The following is an 18,152-nucleotide window of genomic DNA, read 5'->3' as shown; positions in this document are numbered from 1 at the left end:
AAAGGGGACGGGCCACTGCCTTCACAAGTGACTGATTAATTAAAAAACATGAAAAAAAGGGGCTAACAACCTCTAGTATTCAACACTTGCAGTTTTAAAAAGGTCAAGTCATACTAAACGCTAGCACAGTCATGCAGGGATCCACGGCCGCCTCCGGGAAGCTCTCAGCCGGGCAGTCTGTCCTCGCGTCGATGCCGAGACAGGCTGCCCCGCAGTGGACACGGAGGTCGGGAGCTCCAGCAGGGGACGCTGGCCACGCCCGTTTGGTTTGGCTGTCCCGGTGCCTCGGCTCTTACTCTAAACTGTAAAATTCCTCCTTCTCCAGTTAACTGTACAGGACCCCACTGGGGCTGGAGACAGACAGAGCCACATATATATATATGTATATATATGTACAGGTTTTTTAATTAAAAATGTGTACTCTTGCTAGCTGAGGGCAGGGTGGGCAGCCCCGACCTCCAAGCCCTCTGGTCACTGCGTCCTGCTCCCGGCCAGGCCACTGTGTAGGGTCCGAGGCCCCCACAGCTCCAGCTGTCCAAGCACAGAAGGACTCCCTGTTCCCCTAAAAAACGAGCAACGTCCCCCAAGCGTCCCCCTCTCCAAGGGGCCAGCACGCTGCTGAGGGGCCAGACTGAAGCCGCAGGAAGGTGGGCGGGAGGCTGGGGGATGGGCAGGAGGCTGATCAGGCAGGCTCCTGGGCCCTCCACAGCAGAGAGCTCAGCCTGGGGCAGGGCGGGTTTCGGTGGGGAGGGGGGAATAAATAAGGGGAACGTGCACTCACGGCCCAGAGCCCCAGGCCCAGTGGCTCCCAGAGGCACAGCCCTGAGGACAAAAGGGGACCCAAGTCCTTCCGGAAGTCACCTGGCCCCGCGTGGAGCCATCCTGCAGCCCCTCCATAGAAGGGAGCCGGGGGCCTCTCTCTGGGCGAGGTCGACGCGGTGCTCCGGCCTCGACCGCGGAGAGCACGCGGTGAATCTGAGGATGGCGGAGGGCGTAGGGACGCCAGGACGTGGCAGGTGGGTGGCGCTGGCCCAGGCCGACTTCAGCGCCCTGCGGCGGGGCCCTGGGCGTGCCGCCTCCCCGCCCAGGCTGCCAGCCAGGCCTAGCCTTCAGATTCTGCCCAGGAGGCGGGCACACTGGCCCGCCTGGCCCGCTGGCCTCCGCAGCCTCGCCTCTCCTTCCTGGAGGGCTCTGGCAGTGCCCCTGCTGTCCTGAGGGGGCCGGGTCACACCTGGGCTCCCCGGCCCCCTGCAAACAGCTCTGGGCGCAGGGAGGGCTGCAGACACCGCCTCACCCACACCAAGGAAGAGCCGGGACCCCACAGGCGGGAAGGGGACGCAGGGGCCGGGGTCCGGGGCCGCACACCTGGCCCCAGCGCAGGACCCTGGCACAGCGGGCGAGGCTGCCTCCGTGGACCTCCCAGCTCTGGCCGCCAGGCGGAGGCCGCCGCCAGGGCCCTCTCACTCACTGCTGCTGGCCGGGCGGTTGGGCCGGTGGCTCAGCTGCTCAGGGCCATGGTGTCCACCACCTGCTCCAGCCTGCCACGGAGCCGCTGCCGCCGTGCCTGCTCATCCTTCTCCAGGGCCGTCAGGATCTGCAGAGGCGGGCAGAGGCCTCAGGCTGGCTCCAAGGCCACACACAGGGCCCGCCGCCGTAGCCTGAGGGACCTGGGCTTGGAGCCAGGACCCCCAGGTCGCCAGGGTCTCCTCCCCAGCCTCTTCCCCTGAAACCACCCAAACGGGGCTCGGGTCCCCTGCCAGCCCTTCGGGTCCCCGAGGTGCAGTGTCTCTGAACTCCCAGGCATCCTCTGTGACTCCTGCTCACACTGGTGTATCCTGCGGGCAGGCAGCGCCGCCCCCCACGGCGGCCATGTTGCCATCCCCGCCCTCCCCCTGCAGCCCCTGTCTCTGTGCCCCTCACTGAGCCCCACCCCAGGTCACGGCGGGCCCGCCCTCCCCTCCCCCCCCCTCCCCCCCCCGCCGCCGACCGCAGCCCCTGCCCACTGGCCCCGGGAAGCCCCCTCCTCCGGTCTCAGCTCGTCCCCCGGTTCCGCTGCCACCCCCAAGTCCGACCCGATGGCCAAGTCTCCGGAGCTGACCGCTCCACCCTCTCGACCCAGGGAACCAGGCTCCTGATCCTCCCCTTCGCCCACCCCATCCCACTTCTTGACATGCCCGCCCTGCCCTCCAGCCCCTGGCAGGCGGGTTCTGTGTGCCCGGGAGAAGCCCACACCCCTGACGCCCACATACCCCACAGCCACGGCCACCCTCCTCCTGGGAGGCTCTGCGGCGGGCCTGCCCTGGCCGCAGGACTAGGCCCTAGCCGTGCCCATCTCTCCAGCCCGTGGCTCAGTCCTCCGTCCCCAGCATCTCAGGGAGGCCCAGCGCCCGCTCCCAGCAGCAGAGCCTGCCCAGCAGCCCAGGGCAGCAGCGAGTCTGCACTGACCTCGTCCTTGTACTTGGTGATGTAGGAGTAGATCTCATGCAAGGCGCTCATGCTGTTGAACTGGCTCAGGTGCAGCCGCGACTGCTCGGCCAGGTAGGCGCTCATATCCTGGTCGCTGATGGCGGGCATCTTAGCAATGTCGGCGTAGTACCTGCGGCGGTGGGCGTGTGAGCGAGGGACCGGCCGCCCTCTCTGCGGTCCCGCCCCTTCTACATTTCCCCTCCTCCCGCCCCCAGTCCCTTCCCACCTGCACGCCCAACCCCGCCCCCTGGGTACCCCGCCCGGCCCCGGTCCCGCCCCTCCGCACCCAGCGCCCCGCCCCTCCGCACCCAGCGCCCCGCCCCTCCGCACCCAGCGCCCCGCCCCTCCGCACCCAGCGCCCCGCCCCCTCCTCACCCACCGCCCCGCCCCGCCCCCTGTGTACCCCAGCCGCCCCGGCCCCTCTGCGTCCCCCACCCCCGGCCAGCGCCCACCTCTCCACCCAGCTCTTGTAGTTGGGGATGTCCTTGGCGTAGAGCAGCTTGTTGGAGGGCGAGTCCTTGCCCAGCTTGTGCTCCGACGTGGAGCAGGAGTCCATGAAGGTCTGGGCCACCACCGACAGGCAGGCGTCCGTGATGCTGCTCTTGTGGATGTCGAACACGAACTGCGGGTTCTTGATCACGTTCACCCAGAAGCGCAGGGGCAGGCTGCAGGCAGGTGGGCGCAGGCAGCGTCAGAGGGGCCTCGGCCACCCCTGGGGCGCGGCGGGAGGGGCTGACCTGTGGCCTCCCCGTCCTCCTGTCTCCACCCTGCACAGCGACTGTGGGGCTCCACGCAGCCGGGGAGACGGGCCCAGAGAGCCCGGCAGTGAGCGCTGCACCCCCTGCCCACAGTCCCAGGGAGAAGGGTGCACACCCAGAGGCGCTCTCGCCCGGGGTCATTCATGTGCATAGCCAGGGTCCTCCAGGCCTGAGTCCCTGTTCGGGGCCCACTCAGCTCCCCTGTTCCTGCCCACAAGAGTCTCGGTAACAAGACCAGAAAGGGCTCCCAGAGACAGCTGACCTCCTACCCCAAACACCAACCTTTTGACAGCCACTAGCCGGGCTAAAAGCTCTAGCCGTGCGTCACTAAGCTAAAAACTCAGATCCTTGGCTGCACCGGTTATGTCAGGTACTCCCAGCTGCACGTGGCCACATGGCCAGCACACGCCTGGAAGCTTCCATCATTCTAGGAATGCCCCAGGACGGTGCTGACCGACGCGACGCTGCCTTCCCCTATGCCCTGTGGACCTCCTCAAAGTCTGTGGGCAGCAGAGGTGGAGATGAAGGCCCAGGTGGGCTCACTCAGAGAGGCCGAGGCTTGCGGAGCAGCAGCTCACAGAGGCCAGGGCGCTGGGAGGGGTCAGGGGACGAGGAGGGAGAGGCCCGAGGCACAGGGCTTCTGAGGACCAGGCCCACCCTGCCGGGGTGCACCATCCGCTCTGGAGGTGTGAGCCCAGCCGGCAGTGGCTGCTGGCCTGGGGGCCTGGGCTGGGAGGGGGTCACTGTCACCGTCACCCTCGCTGCTGTAGGCAGCACAGGCTGGGCCCCCGAGCCATGTCTCACACAGGTCACACCGGCACACCGTCCTGCACACGCCCCCGCAAGACGGGCAGCAGATTCTCGTGCCGAGTGAGTCGGGGGGCCCGCGTGGAGGGGCCCAGCCGCCCCGCATTCCCCCCACCCCCCCACCCCCCACCCCCCCGCCTTACCAGTTGCTCTTCCAGGTGTGGCGCACGTCCGCGTCGTGGATCTGGTGCTGGTCGGCCTGCTCGTCCAGAAAGTCGAACATGTACTTGATGGCCAGCGGCAGGGCCGAGCCACGGTGTGCCGTGCTGAAGATGGTCTCGAATAGGTCGTCCACGAACTTCTGCAGCGTGCCCTGGGGGTGGGGCGGGGGCGGGGCACAGCTCAGGGGCCGTACCACCCCTCCCAGGCCTTCCCCTGCCCCCCGGCCCGCCCCTCCCAGGCACCCCGCCCCGCCCCGGCCCGCCCCCAAAGGCACCCCCGCCCCACCCTTCCCAGACACCCCCACCCTGCCCTTGGCCCACCCTCCCAGGCACCCCCACCACCGGCCTGCCCCCCAACCTTAGTGGCCAGCAGCCGCGTCAGGTAGATCTCCGAGACCATCTTGCTGCCGCGGTCGCCCTCGCGCTGATCCAGGTGGTCGTGGTTCTTGACCAGATGCCACAGCTTCGTGCCGCTCTCCAGGTCGGGCGTGATCATGGGCGTGCGCGAGCGCAGGCTGTCGGGGCTGCTGGCCGTGCGCAGCATACTCTCTGCGGGCACCGCGCCATCAGCCGTGGCATCCAGTACCCTCACCCGCCCGCCCGCCCGCCTGGCTGGGGACCCTGGCTGAGCCTCGGTGTCCCCATCTGAAAACCGGGGGACAGCGATGCCCTGGGACAACACGTGTGACAGCCGCGAGGAGCCTGTGCTGCCGGAGAGGCCAAGTGGCCCAGGGACGGGCCATGACTAAGCCGTCCCAGGCAGCCCCCACGGTGCCTGGGGCAAGGGTCCTGTCCTGGTCAGTGGCCTGCCCCTGCCCCCGCCGCCCAGTCCTCACCGTATCTGCTGAGGGACTTGGTGAAGGTGGACGAGTTGGAGATGTTGTAGGCGGACGTCTGCTTGGGCACCAGGGCCACTGAGGACCCATCTGTCACCTGCAGACGGAGGACCAGGTGCCATGGGAACCACCACCCAGAGCCGATCTCTCCCCTGGGCCTCCGCCTCCCGGGCCCAGGACCTCCAGGGCAGCAGGGAGCGCGGCCCACACCGCGAGCGGCGGCTGCGGGCAGCTCACCTGATAGTGCGCCAGCGTGTTGAGCCTCTTCCAGTCGTTGTCGATCTTGGTGGTGACGTCCTCGTCCTGCAGGATGATACGGGCCATGCGGCCCTGCCGCCACTCTGTGGGAGAGGGGAGGGTCCCGGCGCCCTGAGTGGACGCTGAGCAGCAGAGGGACAGGCCCTGCCTCCGGCCCACGTCCTGTCCGCGCAGAGCTGTAGCCCTACACCCCACTCCAGGCGGCCCCAGGGCCCCTGTGTGTGCCCTTCTCCCAGCCTGGCGCTTAGGCCTCCCGCCACTGCCCGCCACGGGACCAGACCGGCTCTTCTCTACTTTCCTTCCCGGTGAGCCAGTGAGCCCCCAGCTCTAGGTGCAAATGGGACTCCACCCTCCACGGCCTCCACCACCCTGGGGAGGAGACTGGGGAGCCCACCCAAGATCATAGCCCTGCCCTCCCACCATCCGGGCCAGCGCCCCTCCCGGGCTCACCCAGGTCCATGTCCCCAGCCTTGGGCCGTTGGGAGTAGGGGACGCCCTTGTACACGGCGTCCAGCAACTTCTCCTTGACCTGCGTCACCGTGTCACAGTTCAGCCCCTTCACCGGCACCTCAGGGGCGTTCTCATTCTCGGGGTTCACGCAGTTCAGGGTCTGAGAATGGGAGAACGCAAGGTCAGCTCCTTGCGCCTCGCTGGGTGGTGGGAGAGGGAAGGGTGGATGGACATGGGCAGGCGGGTGGATGGACATGGGCAGGCGGGTGGGTGTGCAGGGCTTGGGGGTGACGGGCGGGTGGGGTTTGTGTGAGTGGCAGACGGGAGGGCGGGGTTTGCGTGAGTGGCGGGCGGAAGGGCGGGGTTTGTGTGAGTGGCGGGCGGGAGGGCAGGGTCTGTGAGAGTGGCGGGCGGGAGGGCGGGGTTTGTGTGAGTGGCGGGCGGGAGGGCAGGGTCTGTGAGAGTGGCGGGCGGGAGGGCGGGGTTTGTGTGAGTGGCGGGCGGGCGGGCGGGGTTTGTGAGTGGCGGGTGGGAGGGCAGGGTCTGTGAGAGTGGCGGGCGGGAGGGCGGGGTTTGTGTGAGGGGCGGGCGGGAGGGCGGGGTTTGTGTGAGGGGAGGGAGGGAGGGCGGGGTTTGTGAGGGGCGGGCGGGAGGGCGGGGTTTGTGAGTGGCGGGCGGGAGGGCGGGGTTTGTGTGAGTGGCGGGCGGGAGGGCGGGGTTTGTGTGAGGGGCGGGCGGGAGGGCGGGGTTTGCGTGAGGGGCGGGCGGGAGGGCGGGGTTTGTGTGAGGGGCGGGCGGGAGGGCGGGGTTTGTGTGAGGGGCGGGCGGGAGGGCGGGGTTTGTGAGTGGCGGGCGGGAGGGCGGGGTTTGTGAGTGGCGGGCGGGAGGGCGGGGTTTGTGAGTGGCGGGCGGGAGGGCGGGGTTTGTGTGAGGGGCGGGCGGGAGGGCGGGGTTTGTGTGAGGGGCGGGCGGGAGGGCGGGGTTTGCGTGAGGGGCGGGCGGGAGGGCGGGGTTTGTGTGAGGGGCGGGCGGGAGGGCGGGGTTTGTGTGAGGGGCGGGCGGGAGGGCGGGGTTTGTGTGAGGGGCGGGCGGGAGGGCGGGGTTTGTGTGAGGGGCGGGCGGGAGGGCGGGGCTTGGGGCACGTGGCGGCCCCCGCTGCCCACTTTCGCACCAGGGTCTTGTAGTCGATCTGCTGCCGGATGAGCTTGTCCTCGCTCAGCGAGTAGCGCGCCTCGCCCGTGATGGCGTCGATGGGGCCCTTCTCCATCTGCTGCTTGATGGCGCAGTAGAGCATGAAGAGCGGCTCCCCTGCGCACTCCTGCGGGCACGGGGCCGGGGGCTTCAGGCTCCGGCCCGGCCCCGGCCTTGCTGGAAGGGCAACTCGGCCCACCTGAGAACCCCGCTCCCAAAGCGCGAGGAGGATGTGAACAAAGCCCTTGACCGGAGACCGTGCCCTGGTGGGTCTGAAACTCCCGGAGGAAAGCTCAGCAGGGGCCCCGGGGGACAGGCGGCCTGGTCTCGGGAGGACCGCGGGCCCAGCTCCACTCCTGCCCAGGGCCGCCGGTGCCACCCACGGACGAGGCCAGGCTGGGCCCCAGCACTGGGTGTGACCGTTGCCCGCGGGAGGTCAGGGACCGCCTGCTCCTCCATCCGCTGCTCCAGAGCACGCGGTCAACACAGTCCCGGAGCAGACACTTGCCTGGCGCACCTGGGGGCCTCTGTACTGCCCGACCCCCACCTCACGTCCCTCCCACACCCCGCTGCTCCCCTGCCACCCAGCGCGCCCCGTGTCTGGGCCTCCACCAGTGACCAGGGCTCCGCCCCTCGGGTCTTCCCGCCCCCGAGGACCCCCCTGCAGACCCCACCCGAGGTGCCTCTCAGAAAGGCTCTGCTGGACCCCGGCCCAGGCACTGGGCCTCACTGCCGTGCCCGGGTGCCCGCGCCCGCAGGCTCTGACGCCCCTGTACCCGGTCTTGCATGCTTCCCTGCCGTCTCCTCTCTGGGGTGGAAGCCGCCCAAGGGCCAGGCCAAGTGGGGCACTCCTCTCACATCCCCAGTGTGGGGTGGGAGTCGGGGGAGCCTCTGCAGACACCGCTGGACAACAGGCACCATGAAGGAGCAGCTGTTGGGGGAGGGCTCCCCACTCCAACTGAGTCCCTGCCTGGGCCAGATGTGGAGCCTCCATCTTGGCGGCCCTGGGGCTTGGGGGTTGAGTGAGACACAAGCAGACGGCTGCCCAGCCTGCTCCAGCTCCTCGGCCCCTGGCCCCCGACATTGGCCCGGCCTCGCACCAGGTGCTACCACCTTTAATCAGGCAGCGTGATTAAAGAGACAGCTGCCCAGGCACGGCCCTGAGTGCAGACCACGCCTCACCCTCCATCCAGCAGCATGCCCACCTCTCAAGGCGTTCTGCCTGCAAACTCGGCTTCACAGCATCATAAACATAAAACACTCGAAAACACGAAGTCTCTGTAACACGCACGGGCACATCACACGGGCTGCAAACCACTGTATTTTACAAGCAGCAGCCAGCCCTGTTCCTGCCGCCCTCCTGCACAGCTCGGTGGCCATGTGCTGAGCCACCTTCCCCCAGACCAGCCTGCCCGGACCCCTCTCTCGACCTCGCATCCAACCCTGGGCCTCCGGTCTCCGTCTGGCTACCCCCTGTTCCCACTCCACGCCTCTGCTCGCCCTGCACAGCCCAATCCACGCCCTCACTGCTGCCCCTTCCTGTCTGCCCTGCGGCCCAGCAGGGCTGTCCTGACTGCTGAGCTGTAGCGGCCAGCCTCAGCCCCCAACACAGATGACGGGAAGCCCCACCATCTTCCCCAACATGGGACACCATCAAGGGCTGAGGCTATGTCCACTCAGTCACACATAGAGGACCAGACCCAGGCCGCCTGCCACTCGGTCACGCAGAAAGGACCAGACGCCGGCCGCCTGCCGCTCGGTCACGCAGAAAGGACCAGGCCCGGGCCGCCTGTCACAGGTCACGCAGAGAGGACCAGACGCCGGCCGCCTGTCACGGGGCTCCGTGGCAGCTCCCTCATCCACTGTGGAGCGCTGACCGCAAGAACATTAGGTCCGCCTGCCAAGCCTTCGGGTTTGTCGAGGTTAAGTCAGACACACCTCGGGGTTGGACAACCTCCCACCTCTAAAACGCAGGTGACCCACTGAGCTGCTCACAGCCCCCATGAGGCCCACCTGCACCATGTCCAGCCATCCACAGGCTATACACCCCATTCCAATAGCCTGGCTCCCCAGGGCGGTCTCCGGGGCTTGGGGGGAACTGTCTGGACAACAACAGGAGGAAGCCCGGGTGGCTGCCCCCTCCTCAGCACGGGCTCAATGAGACCCTGCTTCCCCCACCAGGCCACCTCCTCAGGCTGGGCCAGCACTGGGGCTGGACACAGACACCCTGCCCAGGGACTCCGTGTGAGCCTTGGTCTGGGCCACAGGGACCACATGAACCCCGCGCGGCCTGGACCTCCAGCCCGCTCAGCTGCATGCGGCCGTCGACCCCCAAGAGAGCCAGGCGTGCACCCTGCCTCGGCAGCTCAGGGAGGGCAGGACGGCCTCTGGAGATGCCAGTGGACAGACGCGTGTCCCGGGGGCATCACGCCAGGGTCTTGGCCCTCCCGTGCCTCCAGGTTGCGGCCCCCGCCCCCATCCAGGCCCCCATGGCCACCCACCTTGAGGAACTTGTACAGAAGGAAAGTGAACCAGTTGGTTAGCATCTTCTCGGCCACTGACTCAGTCCTGGAACAGAGCACGTGGGGTGACCTCAGGCCTGGCCTCAGAGCACGTGTCACCCAGCGACAAGGGTCCCAGACAGGGCATACCCCAGGTGGGTCTCCAGAGTCGCCTCAGCAGTGCCTGGGCTGGACCAGTGAGTGCACTGCCGCAGGGGTGGGTGGGCAGGGTTGTGGGTGAGTCGGGGTGTGGGTGGGCACAGGAATCCCCAGGGCACAGTGGGCAGACAGGTTGTAGGTGGGCAGGGGTACACAGGCACGGGGCAGAGGGACTCAGGCAGGGAGGGGCCACGGGTGGGCAGGAGCACAGGGAGGTGGGGGGTACAGGGGGGCAGTGGGCAGGGACACGGGTGCAGGTGGGTGGGGTCACAGAGAGGCAGGGTGCAGGGCAGGTGGGTACCCAGGGAGGCAGGGGGCAGGGGGCGGGGTGTGGACACACCGGCGCAGCAGCAGCTTGGGGTGGTTCTTGCTCTCCAGGTTCTTCTCGATGAGGTCGGACAGCAGCTGCTTGAGCACGCCCGTGGCGTACTCCAGCTCGCCCTGCAGAGCCGTCATGATGAGCGAGGCCACGTTGCCACGGTCCCTCATGGAGAAGCTGCGCTGGGCCTCCAGGGTGCGGATGAAGGTCAGCAGGAAGTGCTTCTTGGTCAGCAGCTGCCCGAACAGCGTCAGCGACTTCTCCACGTTGGCCTGCACCTGGGGGGGCCGCAGGCCCGCTCAGACCTAAGAAGCACCGGCCCCTCCGGCTGAGGGACCGTCCAGGCCTGGGGGTCCAGTCGCCCATCACCCTGGCAGGACCCCAAGCCCCAAGTCCTCGCAGAATGGCTATGGTCTGACAGCTGCCTGAGAAGCCCACGGTGGGCAGAGGTCTGGACACAGTGGTGAGGTGCCTGCCCTGCCTCCCTCTGCGCAGCCCAGCTCCGACAGCTCAGAGGCCGCCTGGTGTCCACTAGCACCAGGAGAGCCCGTCCATGGCCACTCACGCCAGCGCCGACACAGACCCCTCTCCCCACTGCACAGAGGACACTCAAGTCCGGACAGGGCGTGGCTCGCCGGGGTCTCCCAGCACAGACGTGGGACAAGGGGGTGGAACGCGGGCATGGCTGGCTCCAGGGCCCCACGTGGTGGCTCATTTCTGCCCCAGAGCTTGTTGAGGCAGAAGGGACACAGGCCCCCAGACCAGGCGGGACACACAGTCACACCTAATACCTGTCACGTAGCACAGTGGACCGCAACCACGGGAGACACACCTGCCAGGACAGGGAGCCCCAGCGGGCGCCAGCCCAGGAAGCAAGGGGCAGCGAGCAGCCCAGGGCACCCGGGCCCCTGCCAGTGACGGAAAGGCAGGTGCTGCTAGAGAGGGGGTCTCTACCCACAGAGCCACCTGGGGTGGGGTCAGAGCCCCGACATCCTAGGGGTGCAGGGAGGGATGCCCCTGACCACAAAGCATGACAGACTGGACTCGCTGAGCCCTGCCCGTTCTGAACCAGAGCCTGGGCTCCTGGCTGGCCACTGGGGCACCCGGGAGGATGCGGGAGCCAGCCCACTCCCCTTCAGCAGACTGGCCAGCGTGGGTGGTGCATGGTGGACCAGAGGCCCAGAGAAACTGCTGGGCCCCAGGAGCCCAGGCCAGGGGTGGTTTGCTGGGACCAGGCCCCCCCCTCCCAGGGGGCTCAGGCCAGCCCCCAGGCCCCCGCTGCCCCAGGACCCCAGGACCTCCTCGGAGAGGGCCGGCAGCCCACCTCCATCTCCTTGAGCACTGGGTGGTCCTCAATCCCCGGGAAGAGCACGCGCATGGCGTAGGTGCGGTAGTCCAGGAAGGGGATGCCGGCGCCATCCAGGTCGTTGGTCAGCTCATGGATGTCCGTCTGCAGCTCCGCAAAGGCTGCGGCCAGACGAGGGGTCAAGGCGGGTGCCTGGCCCCGCCCACCCCACACAGGGTCCTGCTGGACCCGCCCGGCCCAGCCCTCCCACCGTCCCCGCCCACCCCACTCAGGGTCTTGCTGGGCCTGCCTGGCCCCACCCTCCCGCCAGCCCCGCCCACCCGACCCTCAAGGAACTGCTGGGCCTGCCTCGCCTGTGTCCCTAGTCCTGATGCAGGGTGAGGCCCCCACCCCCAAGCTGCTGCAGACGTAACCGAGACGAGAGCAGAGATCGGGCCAGGCTGGGGGTCCCGGTCCCAGAGGCCGGGGTGCTTGTGGCTGCCCTGGCTCTGGCCGCCTGGAAGGGAGCAGAGCCCTCCACCACTCGGGCCAGCGGCCCCTGACATGCCCGCCCGCTCGGGGTGGCTCCACCGTTCTCAGGACATTCCAGAGCTGTGAGGTGTGCACTATCTGGTCAGGAGCCAGAGGGCGCCGGGCATGTCAGGGGTGCTGAACAGGAGCCGGCCCCCAACCTCGCTGCCCGCTGCTGGGCGTCTGCTCTGGGGCCCCTGGTCATTCTCGCGAGCGCCCCGCACTGACGGGGCTCTGAGGGGCACACGTGGGCTGGGCTCCGAGTAGACGCCCACCCTTCTCCTGCTGGCTGAGGGCACCGGCCAGAAAAGCCGGCCGGATGGCGGCCAGCACAGGTCTAGGCTGCTGCCCGGAGCCCACACGCGCACACAGGCGCTGAACCCACCAGGATCCCTGCGGCCCCGGCCCAGGCACCCGCCCCTCACGCCCACCCACTGGTCCCACAACAGTCGCGCCCTCAGCACTCAGCTCTGGAGGGGCAGTCTCTGCTCCATGGGGACGAGCCACTGGTCTCCCCTGGAGGCATGGGCACCCTGGGGACGACCTTGGCCCTCCCCCCGAGCCCCCACTCCCAGGCCACGTCTCAGACTTCCGGCCTGCAGAGCCCCTCCCACTCTCAGGCCGGGCCCCCGCCCCCGGGGTCCACCTTCCGGTTGGGGATTCTTGGGGGCAGGGGGCACGTGACCAGGTGTGGGGACACCAAGCCTGCCCTCTGGGGTCGTCCTGTCACCGCACAGGGGAGGAGTCACAGAATTCGGGTTCTGGGGACGAGGCCTGCTGGGCTGCAGACACCGGACCCCAGTACAGGGTACGTGGCCGCAGCCTGAGCGGGCTTTCCCCACTCACCCTCCAAGGCAGGACAGACTCCCGCCCCACTGGTGACTCAGAACAGAGGGGCCAGGCCGAAAGCTGTGCTCACAGAGAGGTCCCCCGCCCCAGGGCCACCCCCGGCCGCCGGATGGAACACCACACACGGGCTCGTGGATCACTGACCACCCACCACACCCGAGGAAACGGCGCCACCCCCGCCCTCAGCAGCAGGTGCGGCATCTCCACACCCGGACGCGTGTCCGTTCACACGCAAGGGAGACTGGGACACCGTGTGTCCACCCAGCGGCCTCCAGCCAGGCTGGGACACAAACAGGGGCTTCCGGCAGGGTCTGCTTGAGGGAGCACCCCACAAAGGCCCCAGTCGGAGCCCCCTGGCTCCCTGGACAGAGCCCGGCACAGCAAGGCCCACGGGAGCGTAGGAGACGGCGTGGACTCGGTGGGCAGCGCGGCCCAGCTCAGCGGCCTCGGCCAGCCCCGCCCCCGAGCCTGCCCGCTGAGCCCGCCCCCGCCCCGCCCCCTGCCCACCTTCCTTGCACTCCAGGGCCACGCGAGACTCCAGGTTGTCCATCTGCAGCTGCAGGCGCTTCAGGGTGCGGTCGGCGTCCCGCGACTTGCGCTTGTAGGCAATGAGCACGGCCACGATGACCAGCAGCAGGAGGCCGCCGCCCCCGCCGATGCCCACGATGGCGGGCAGCGTCAGCAGGCTCTCTGAGTACATCTGCAGCACCCCTGGCGAGAACTCGAAGCCGCCGGCCCGGACCTGGGGGCACAAGCCGCCCACGGCTCAGGGACCCCGCGAGCTTGGCGGGGTGGGGCGCGCAGGCGCCGGGGGGCTCCCTCCGGGTGGGCGGCCCTGCGCGGGGTGCGGGGGTGTGGACGCACCGTGACCTTGTGTTGCCCGGTGAGGTTGGGCGACTCGCAGAGCAGCTGCGTCTCGGACACGGTGAGGGCGCACGGCGTCGAGCCGATAAGCACCGTGTAGTTGAGGCGAGAGTTGCCGGGCGCTGGCGGCAGCAGGTTGCGGCCCTGCGGGCAGGATGGGATGAGCCGGCGCAGCCGCCGCCAATCAGCCCCCGCCCCCCCCCCCCCCCCCCCCCCCCGCCGGCCCCGCGCGGCCCACCTTGAGGATGAGCGGCGAGCTGGGTTTCAGCTCCAGCAGGCCGGTGGGGCTGAGCGGCTCCAGCACGGGGTCCGGGTAGTATAGGAAAGACGAGGTGTTGAGCACCAGCAGAGCGCGCACGTCATCCATGACGAAGCCCAGCTCGTCCGGGCGCTCCCCGAGCTCGGGTGGGCTGCGCACGCCGTTGTCCACCGACGGGGCCCGGCACACCATGGTGGTGTCGTTGTACACCAGGCAGCTCTGGGGACGCGGGGCAGGGACGCTGGGCTGGCTGCTCCACCAGGAGCCAGGAGCCACCAGCGACACACCCACCCTCCCCAGGAGCCCCAAGCGTGGCCTCGATGGCAGGCGTGGGGGCCAGGGCCCAGCAGGGACTCACGTTTTCCCTCTCAACGCCGCCATACTTGGCTCGGATGCGCGGTTCACGGACAGTGGCCAGGTTGGTGCCTGTGACTGTTAGGAGGGTCCCTCCACTAAAAGATGAGGGTGGTGGGAGTCACAGGTGGGACATCCTGGGCCCCTCTGCCCAGGGCCCAGCACAAATGGGAGGCACAGACACCCCACCCAGCCCCCCAAGAGACGGTCGAGGGTTAAAGCCTCTCAGGACTGCGCTGGGTGGCGGGACCCTGTGAGGGCTGAGCCGAGAGCCAGTGGGGCCCCAAGCCAGGCGCTGGCCTCTGGTGGCTCAGGACTGGGGTCACAGGACTCAGGGTGGGCAGATCGAGGGCTGCGGGGCTCAGAGCAGGGGGGAGGCCCCCAGGGGAGCCCGACCTGCTGATGCTCCACTCGGGGTCGATCTTCAGGATGGTGGGGTCCTCGGTGTAGTTGTACTTGACCTCGGGGTTGGTGAGCTGAGCGCGGTTGATGTTGACAACTATGGGGACGCTGCCTGGGCTCTGCCCCGGAGGCGTCAGACACCGGATCTCCCGGGAATTCCTCCTAGAAGGGCGGCGGGGCGGGGGCAGTGAGGCACCTCCCACCCGCCTGAGCATCCAGGCTCCACCACCACAGGCTGCGGGCACGTCACTGGCCACGTCCCGCTCCGGCCTCACCTGCCTCCCCGTGACACAGGCCGCTGCGGGCCCTGCCTCCAGGCAGCTGAGGACTGTGGGGATCACCTCCCCCATCAGCCCCTGAGAGGGGCCACGTGCTGTCTGTGCCCCTGTGGGGTACATCCCCAGCTGAGAGGCGGGCCTGGGATCCAAGCTCCCTCTCCAGGGGACACCCCCACCCCCGCATCTGCCTCCTCTGTGGTGTCAGCTGATGAGTCTGGCTGTGTCTCGATCCGCAGAGCCAGGCCCACAGGTACCAGGAGCAGACCTGCTGGGCAGGAAGGGGCTCACTGGGCCTCAAGGCAGCCCCGTGGCAGCCCTATCGATCGCCCGGGCATGGCTGGCTGGACACACCCCACAGTTTCAATGTGTGTCCAGAGGGGCCAGACTCCACGCTCAGGGTCAGAGCCCCACACTCAGGGACCATGCTCAGGGTCAGAGCCCCACGCTCAGGGTCAGAGCCCCACACTCAGGGCTCCTGTTTTCTGGAAGGACTCACACGATGCACTCACTCCCCCACCCCCATCCTTTCGGATCTGAAAACAGGCTAATCCCAAGACCGGGCCATGAGCTGGCGGAACGGGCTGCTGAGGTGGGGGTGCTGGGTCACCCTACGGGGCAGCCAACCCGGTCACTGCCTGCACCTGCCTGTCCCCTCCGTGCCTACACCACAGCCGCCAGGCCCGCACGCGGCAGGCTGCAAACACCAATAATTAGTCTGATAACGGGTAATTACCGCAGGAAAATATTTAAAGGCTCGCTCCATTATCATCCCTAATCTAAAATTATCCACTTCAAGGCTCCCGGCTTTTGTTAAGGTTCCCTTTCTCTCTCTCAAGAATTTCTCTAAACGGCAGAGCTCTGGGGGCATCAACTGAGGGCAGGGCTCGGGCGTCTGCCCCTCAGGCCAGGCCCCGCCCATCTGCTCTGGAGGGAGCCTGTCTCCATGGTAACCTTCTCCTCTCTAGGTTTCCATAGTGATTACCCCAGCCAGGCTCGCCACAGTCCCCCTTGTTTCCCAGGCAACGGAGGGGGCGCCCAGCCACCTGAACCAACCACCACTGGGAACAGGCGGGGCGAGCCTGGGGTCCCCACATACCAGGAGAAGGAGCAGGGCCGGCCGCCGACTGACACCGCCACATCGCTGCCCGCGTTCAGGTGGCTGCCCTCGATGCCAATCCAGGTGCCCCCCGAAAGGGGCCCGCGGGCAGGGCTCACGCGGTAGAAGGTTGGCGCCTGGGAAGAGAAGGGACGGGCTGGGGCTCCGGGAAGCCCAGGTCTGTGCACACTAGGTCTGGGACGGCGCCCACAGGCAGGGCCCCATGTGCAACGGGGTCCGAGTCAGGCCCTGGAGATGAGCGGCGCGGGGCGGGGTCCGTCACTCGAGGTCGCCTGAACCCCGGGCCGCCTCCGTGGGCAAGTTGTTGGGGGGGGGGGCCCCTCGTCCCCCGGGGCGTGCGAGGAGAGGCTGCAGGGCAGGAGGGCGGGCTTACCACAAAGGTGAAGCGCTTGGGTGACAGGGCGCGGTAGCGAGGGGAGCAGTCCCGAACGCACACTTCCACCAGGGCATCGTGGGCCCGCACGGTGCTGGCGTCCCCGATCTCACAGACAATCCTGTGGGCACGCGGGGGCCTCAGCGGCTGCAGCGCCAGCCCCGCCCAATCACCGGCCCTGTCCCACAGGCCCCGTCCCACTCGCTGCTAGGCGCTAACATACTCGCTACCCACTGGTCGGCACAGCACCTTGCCCCTGCCCCCCGCAGGCCCCGCCCACTCTGCCCCACCCACCACCTGGCCCCACCCACACAGCCCCACCTGCTCTCTGGCCCCGCCCACAAGGTCCGGCCCACCCATGCAGGCCCCGCCCCACTCACTGCTCCGCGCTGATGTACTCGCTCTCCACAGGGCTGCACAGCACCTTGCCCACGCGCACGCCCAGCCGCACGTCCTCGAAGCGCAGCCCCAGGTTCTCTCCCGTGATGGTGAGCCGTGTGCCGCCCTGCCGCGGGCCCGTCTCAGGGGACAGCTGTGGGAAGAGGGGACAGCTGGGGCGATGGCCAGGTGTCGGAGCCCCCGCACCCCACCCCCTGCCACAGGCCCGGGGGCGCGCCTACCTTGAGAATCCTGGGGTCCGCGCAGCGGCTGCTGCCGTGGCGGGCGTGCATCCATTCGGCGGGCGAGTCTGCGGGGCAGTGGGGACGCAGGGAGCAGCGGCGCTCCGCCACGCACCAGCCGCACTCGAAGCGAGGGTCGGCCTTGAGGCAGAGGCCGCAGCTCTCCCGCAGGGCAGGACACTTGTACAGGTGGGCTGCAGGGAGGACAGGGGTCAGCGGCCGCCCGCGGGCCCGCCCCCCGGGCCGCCCCCCACGCGGCTCACCCTGGATATTCTGCGGGTTGTCGATGACGAAGTGGCCGTTCCACACCACGGACAGGTTCACAGGCAGGTCGCTGACGTCGTTGCCCTCGTAGGAGTACTGCAGTGGTGGGAAGAGGGTCAGGCCGTGCGGCCGGGCCTGTGTGTCCCTCGTGGCCACCTCTGGCACCAGCCACTGGTGGCAGGCCCGGCAGGGCAGGGTCTGGGGGCCAACCTGCACCCTGACGCCCGACATCCCCCCACCCCTCCCAGCATCCCTCCCCGCCACACCCCTGCCCAAGTTAGCCGAGGGCCCAAGCGTCTGCCCCCATCCAGCTGCTTCTCTGCACACAGGCAGCTGCTGCCCCCACCCTCCAGCAGTCACAGGACCACAGCCTCCAGGGTGACCCCCGCCAGGACGCCAGGACTCCTGCACCCCCTGGGCACTTCCTCATCTGCAGGCGGGTGCAACAAGCCCCCGCCAGGACTGCCCTGAGTGTGACGAGTGTCCCCTGTGAGGGCTGCCCCCCAGCCGCCCCCAGGCTGGGCTGGGCTCAGGGACACAGCCCTCCTGGGGAGCCCAGCTGTGCCCCACTTTCTCAGCTGAAGACTTGCGCTCCGTCCCAGGGCAATTCATCATCATTTTATCTGCAGGAATGTAATTGGATCCTATCAAACTCCCCGATGCTTTCTTTTCCCTTCACACGGGGCTGCAGGGAAGATAAATGTGGGCCTGGCGGGGTGGGGGGAGGTGGGGAGAAGAGAGACAGCGGCCTTTGGGGAGGCACAGGGAGGAAGGGGAGCCAGTGAGAGACAGGCAGAGGGCGGGGCCCACAGGAGCTAAGGAGGCAGGCAGAAAAGGGGACTGGCCAGGCAGGCAGGCAGGGGACCCTGGGCACCAGCCAAGGGCCAACCTGCCCTGAGGCTGTGCTGACCCCTGGGCCCCAGCCCACCTGGCCAGGACAGAGCCAAGAGGGATAGATAGAGCCTGACTTCTGACCTCGTGCCCCTCCCCTGGGTTCTGGGGGCCTAGCAGACGACCCAGAGGCACCCACCTACCACTCAGGGCCTTGAC

General features: G+C 68.5%; 1 protein-coding gene across 1 annotated transcript in view; it reads right to left on the bottom strand.

Annotated features, from left to right (window-relative positions):
- Positions 1-393: 393 nt before the first annotated feature.
- The window catches only part of PLXNA1 (plexin A1), a 39,116-nt gene continuing 21,357 nt past the window's right edge, over positions 394-18,152 (bottom strand). Inside the window, exons 11-32 of the mRNA XM_052656044.1 lie at positions 17,102-17,198; positions 16,839-17,032; positions 16,599-16,750; positions 16,219-16,339; positions 15,825-15,961; positions 14,445-14,612; positions 14,053-14,146; positions 13,674-13,913; positions 13,436-13,579; positions 13,079-13,313; positions 11,231-11,373; positions 9,928-10,184; positions 9,429-9,495; positions 6,908-7,054; positions 5,737-5,896; positions 5,266-5,369; positions 5,029-5,125; positions 4,551-4,741; positions 4,175-4,344; positions 2,919-3,131; positions 2,446-2,596; positions 394-1,594 (exon numbers count right to left, since the gene is read on the bottom strand). Of these exons, the coding sequence (XP_052512004.1) occupies positions 1,499-1,594; positions 2,446-2,596; positions 2,919-3,131; positions 4,175-4,344; positions 4,551-4,741; positions 5,029-5,125; positions 5,266-5,369; positions 5,737-5,896; positions 6,908-7,054; positions 9,429-9,495; positions 9,928-10,184; positions 11,231-11,373; positions 13,079-13,313; positions 13,436-13,579; positions 13,674-13,913; positions 14,053-14,146; positions 14,445-14,612; positions 15,825-15,961; positions 16,219-16,339; positions 16,599-16,750; positions 16,839-17,032; positions 17,102-17,198 (3,378 nt within the window). The 3' untranslated portion in view covers positions 394-1,498. The remainder of the gene's footprint in view (positions 1,595-2,445; positions 2,597-2,918; positions 3,132-4,174; positions 4,345-4,550; positions 4,742-5,028; positions 5,126-5,265; positions 5,370-5,736; positions 5,897-6,907; positions 7,055-9,428; positions 9,496-9,927; positions 10,185-11,230; positions 11,374-13,078; positions 13,314-13,435; positions 13,580-13,673; positions 13,914-14,052; positions 14,147-14,444; positions 14,613-15,824; positions 15,962-16,218; positions 16,340-16,598; positions 16,751-16,838; positions 17,033-17,101; positions 17,199-18,152) is intronic.

This window comes from Budorcas taxicolor, chromosome 1 (assembly GCF_023091745.1).
Source record: "Budorcas taxicolor isolate Tak-1 chromosome 1, Takin1.1, whole genome shotgun sequence".
Lineage (NCBI taxonomy): Eukaryota > Metazoa > Chordata > Mammalia > Artiodactyla > Bovidae > Budorcas > Budorcas taxicolor.
The sequence above is the reverse complement of the archived record's forward strand: the minus strand, read 5'-3'. Positions and strand labels throughout refer to the sequence as shown.